The 6,020-nt window shown below is 35.2% G+C and overlaps 1 protein-coding gene across 1 annotated transcript; it reads left to right on the forward strand.

Annotated features, from left to right (window-relative positions):
• The first annotated feature begins 2,763 nt into the window (after nt 1–2,763).
• On the forward strand, nt 2,764–3,177 carry LOC133779159 (uncharacterized). The gene has a single exon (XM_062219152.1). It carries the CDS (start codon nt 2,764–2,766, stop codon nt 3,175–3,177), a length of 414 nt encoding a protein of 137 aa, XP_062075136.1.
• The last annotated feature ends 2,843 nt before the right edge of the window (nt 3,178–6,020 follow it).

Raw genomic sequence — 6,020 nt, forward strand, 5'->3', positions numbered from 1 at the left:
GATCAGAAGAGACGACCGCTGGAATTCAAAGCAGGCGACTTAGTGATGATCAAGCTGAGGCCCGAACAGTTGAGATTCTGAGGGAATAAGGACATCAGACTCGTCCGCAAATATGAGGGTCCTGTTCCAGTCATCTCGAAAGTGGGCCTGACCTCCTACAAAGTCAGCTTACCAGAATGGATGAAGATACACCCGGTCTTGCACGTCAGCAACCTCAAACCGTATCACGAAGATCTAGAAGAGCCAGTGCGCAACCAGTCTACCAGAGAAGGAGTTAGCGTCAAGCCACGAAGCAGCAGACAACCTGAAGAAATCCTAGCAGAGAGGACCGTGATCGTGGACAGAAAGAAGAAGAAAGAGTTTCTGGTGAAGTGTAAAGGGCTCGGAGATGAAGAAATTTGCTGGGAAAGGGCGGAGGACTTGCACAAGCATACGCAGAAGATTGGAGATCAGCATGGGGCAAGTTCGTCGAGGACGCCGAAGATTTAAGTGGGGGAGAGTGTGACATTCTGCGTCATGGCACATCTCCAAGGGACACCATTTTGTATGTATGAGCATGCCTTGGTGCTTGATCATTAGTCAAGTCTTGCACCAAGTAACCTCAGGGGTAGGGAATGACACTTTTGTAATTATGCATATGTCTCCCAGACAAAAATCATATATGTTCCTGGGAAGACTTCATTTGCTTAGAATGCTCCTTAGGGGGGGGTGACCTGGTGACTTAAGGAAGCACCATGGCCACCAGCAGATAGGGGCTTAAGTTGCGTACTCCTTTGCCCTATCAAGGTCTTATATGAATAAAATGATGCTTTGTCATGTCCCTTTGTGTATGCATTCTTCATAGTCTATGTGTTGCTTGTTTGTTACCTTCGTTGGGCCATTGCGTGCCACTTGAATGTGTTGTTCGCTCTGATTATTGTGTGGGATGTTGCCTCTGGATAGCTTGCCTCGTGTTTGCTCCCGCTTCATATTTTCCCTTACTTGTGTGAGACTTGTAACGTGGCTAACCATTGAGTTTGCTTGCCGCAGGTGTGAATTCTAGGCTGACTTGCTAGTTAAAAGTGCTAACAAGTGCTGCACGTTCCGCCCATTCGAGTATCGAAGTTGGCGGCCCGTGACACCAGTCACACTTTGCCTTTGCAGCTTGGCGAGCTGGTGGCTGTTTGAGCTGCCCCACCAAGCCTAGCTCCAAATTGCAAACCTTAATCACTTGGCTCCTTATCTGATCCCTAGGGTGGTTGATGGTTTCCTTGAATTTGTGGGCTTGGCCCATGTTGTTAATTAGAATTTTAAAATTCTAATTAAATTTTGAATTAAGTGGCCCAAGTTCAAAATGGACCTAAATGACATATTGGGCTTTAATTATCCAAGTTCAATATTTTTAAAAGATTGCTTAAAAATTATTGAGGTCATTTATAATTCAAGATTGGGCTTGATTGCATAAAAATAATAGAAGGCCCAAAAGATGGAGATTCTACATGAAGCCTTGATTTTATTTTTATTTTATTTTGTAATTTATTGTAAGTGTTGTAATTTTTCTAGAAATACCCAAAACACCTTGCTCACATTTATTTTTTATTTATTGTATTTATTTATTTATTTAAATGTTTGACTGTATTAAATGTGTTTAATAGCATTGTCATGCCTTATAATATGTCATACATATTACCCACACAGTATCTAATTAAAGCATGCATCTCATATCGAGTAGAAACATGTTTTGATTAGGAACGTCCTATTTGATTATATGCATTTAATGAATCATATAATTAATCTAGAACAAATCGATAAATTGATTTTAAGTGTTAATATCAAGACCTATTTGATAATTAATTTTATTAGATAAACAAATGATATTCTTAATAATTAAAGCATTTATTGACAAGATAGTTTAAGGGTCTATTTAGTAGTTTGATTAATTCTTGTTTAATGATTAAATGCTTAATGAGATTTGTAATTATTAGATATTCATTCGGTAAATTAATTTGATTAATTTAATTAATTAAAAAGAATAGGATGTTTTGAGAAATAGATATTCTGAAATAGTGAGTGGGAGCAGGAGTCATAACAATAACTCCTATGGTCTCCATTATTAGTTAACATTGGTGCTTCATGGAATGGGCCTCGAGGTGCCTTTGTTTGCATCTCCCTAAGGAATGTTTCTGACTGTGTTATTATTCAAGGTTAACTTCTTTAAAGAATATGATTGAATGATGTATTGCAAGTTTGACTGACCCTAAGGCACACTCTTAAGTTAAGTCATTAATATAAAATAATGGGTTACACTCACAAAGGTTAACTAGGCTTTCGAATAGACTAGTAATTCTTGACCAAACTAGCGGTTGTTCGTAAGTCAAAAGAGAAAATAGTTGATTTTAACTTTTCACTTATGGATTTGAGAATTGTCTCAAAACTAATTTGAGATTAGTCTTACCTACCCAGAGGTTGGTCCATTAATTTATCTCATAATTAGTAATGATTTTTTATGTGTTATTTAAATTTTTTGCATTCATGCATCATATTTACTATTCCAAAAACTTACTAATATTCATGATATGTGCTAAATTCATTCTGTTTTATTTATTTATTTTAGCAAGGATGAATAACTCAAACCTTGTTACTACTTTATTTGCAAATGAAAAACTCACTGGTTATAATTTTATGAAATGGAAATCAAACATGAACATTGTGTTGATTTGTGAGAACCACAAGTTTGTCTTTACTACGGAATGTCCTGAGGTCTCTGCTGCCACTGCTCATAAAATGACTACGGAGAAGTATGATGCTTGGATTTTGTCCAACAACAAGGCTAAATGTTACATCATTGCTAGAATGAGTGATATACTTAGATTGAAGCATGAAGACATGGAGACTGCATATGAAATATGGGAGTCTCTTCAAGCCATGTTTGGACAACAGTCCAATCAATGTAGATATCAGGCTACTAGAGCCTATATGAACATGAAAATGAAGAAAGGAGTTTCTATCAGAGAACATGTTCTAAATATGATCAATACAATGCATGATGAGGAAGTTCATGGAGCAACCATTGATGAGAGGACTCAAGTTAGCGTGATACTTGAATCACTCACACCAGCTTTTTTCACATTTACTACCAACTATGTCATGAACAAGTTGAAGTATAATATGACTCAGTTGTTAAATGTAACACCCTAAATTCTCATAAATTATCGAGAACACAACGTTGAATCATAATCATAAATATTGTTTTTTTATTGAATAAAAACTTGAATATAAATATATGGATCCATGATTTTACAAAAAATAAAATAATTGTCTTTAACATATGAAAATGAGCAACATTTAAATAAAACTTCAAAAGAACACATTCTTTAATAAGAATAAAAAAAATAGGCCTGCTTGATCTTCCTCGACTATAAGGTCCCCACGAGTACATCACTAAACTCCTAGGTCCCACTCGCCACCGGCCTAGTAAGGGGTGAGCTTCTAAGCCTAGTAAGGAAAATACAAACAAGAGTTATTCATATAATCATTTAATCAACATATCCTAAATTACACAAGAGTCATAACAATACCTTATTTATACTAATCATATCACATCACAAAACCATAGGTCATATCATAGCCTAAGTCATAATCATAGTCATAAAACATAGGTCGTAAGTCATAATCGTAACTATAGGTCATAGATCATAATAACAAGTCAGATATAATAAAAAGATAAGTGATTATATAGGGGTGGCAATTAAGCCCAGGACAAAAGTCTGTCATACACCGGACATCAACTTAGGTCCATCATAAAATTTTGGCAACCGAGCCTACCGGACATAAGTCCATCATACATCATTGGACACCTTAGGTCCAGACACACTGACTCCTTTATTGTACCTGAAATGTTAGGTTATACAAAACATAAACTAGATCATAAACTAAACTACCTAATTTTCCTTACCAAAAATTGGGATATTGGAGACAAGAGGGGGATTGGAAACTTCTAAAACCAAACATAAAAAACCATAAGTCCTCTAGAGAAAAGAAGATGAAAAGAAGATCTAAACCATTGGAATAAAGACTTACCAAAAACCTTAAGTTTGAACACCTAACCAAAAGTCATTCCAACAAGTTAGGTTTCGAAATAAAAGGAAAGAATAAGAAGAATGGAAATGGAGTAAACCTAAAGATTAACGGTACCTTATATAGCTTAGAGCTTCGATCTATACCTCAAACACCGAAATCACACAAAAGTTTACTTCCCAGGTGTTTATAAAAGCTTTAGAATGAAAAGCTTTTAATCCCAAAACCTTAGTGTTTTCTCTCTAGAATAATCTTAGTAGTTTGGAAGCTCTGAACTGTGCTTGAATGATGAATAAAATGGCTGAGTGAAGGGTCCTATTTATAGAGTTCAAGAAGTGAAACTAACTCTCATTTCAATGAATAAATAAATGATTAAAAATAACGTTTTTCGTTCAACAGATGCCCAGAACTCGGTCAAAAACGTTCAGGAACGAGTCAAAGTTGTTGAGGGTTGTTTCTAGTTTCGGATTCCACGAAAATTAAAAAATGGTCACTGGAGCTGATATATCGCCTCCTATAGGCGATATATCGCCTGCACCATAATCCCGAGGGTCCATGGTTTCGTTCATGCGAAGTCGACTAGTTTTCCGTATCAATCATAGGTGATATATCGGCCCTTGTAACTGCGATATATCGGCATACGTTGATATTTCAAACACATTTTTGCACACTTTCAGCACACTTGAATTTGTTTAAACCACTTTGACTGAGTAAAACATGATCCTAACAGCTGAGGGAAGGTTCTAGACTTCCTAGACTTATCCATGATTATTTTTATTCATCAAAAACCTTAAATTTTTAATATACATACATGTGACAAGTGTAATGTTCTTATTTAGTCTATCTAAACCTTAGGTTATAATAAATAATATTCTTAGGACTGTATTCATTCATCGAACCTTATGATAAAATTAATATTTTTAAACTATAGGCTAAACTTATAAAATTCATAACTATCTCTATGAGTTTCCAACTAAATCCCGGTTTGAACCAATAACCACGAAAACTCAAATACTAAGCTGCTACTACTACTACTACTATCTAGCTAAGTAAAATTTTGGGACGCTACATTAAATGAATTGCAGACTTTCAAAACACTCAATACGAATAATTCAAAAGTAGAACAAGCAAATGTTGTTGATTCCAAACCTTCCTCTTCAAAAGGGAAAAATAAGAAGAGAAAGAAATCCAATAAAAAGGACAATGACGAACACGAAAAGAAGCCTAAAAAGTAATCTAAATTCAAGGAGAAAAAAGAGAATAAGGATAACAAAACTTCCGAGGAATAGCAACCCAAAGGGTCATGCTTTCATTGTGGAGTTGAAGGTCATTGGAAGAGTAACTGTCCTAAGTATCTCTCAGACCTAAAAGAGACGAAGAAAGGTAAATATGATTTACATATTTTAGAAGCCTGCTTAGTGGAAGATGATACATCATCCTGGATTGTTATTTTTGTGCCACTAACAATGTTTGCTTTTCTTTAAAGATTCATATTTCTTTAAGAGAGCTTGTCGATGAGGAGGTTGTTGGAAAAAACATTCAGAGCACGCAGCGAAATTAGCGTGGTGGGCTCATTGTTTATAGGACAACAACAATAAAAAAATTCATTAGTCATATAAACAGTTAATATGATCAAGAAAACAATCTAGAAACATTATCATACTATATTACTAATCATGCAACAAATATCTAAATATACAATATATTTATATGTAACATATAAACACAAAAAATTCAAGAACATAAACCATTACCTCTTGAAGCCTATCAAGTGTCCTTGAGTCTTTTCATATTTTTATCGATCTTCCTATCCAAAGCTTTGAGTACTCAAACCACGATCTTTCGGAGTATTCTCTACACCTCAAGATGTGTGTGGGCACATAGAGAATATGGGTTTACAATTTTAGAAATCACAAGTATTTCTCAACACATGAGAACTTGGATTATGGTATGAGAATGACTAA

The sequence above is a fragment of the Humulus lupulus genome, chromosome 5 (genome assembly GCF_963169125.1).
Source record: "Humulus lupulus chromosome 5, drHumLupu1.1, whole genome shotgun sequence".
Classification (NCBI taxonomy): domain Eukaryota; kingdom Viridiplantae; phylum Streptophyta; class Magnoliopsida; order Rosales; family Cannabaceae; genus Humulus; species Humulus lupulus.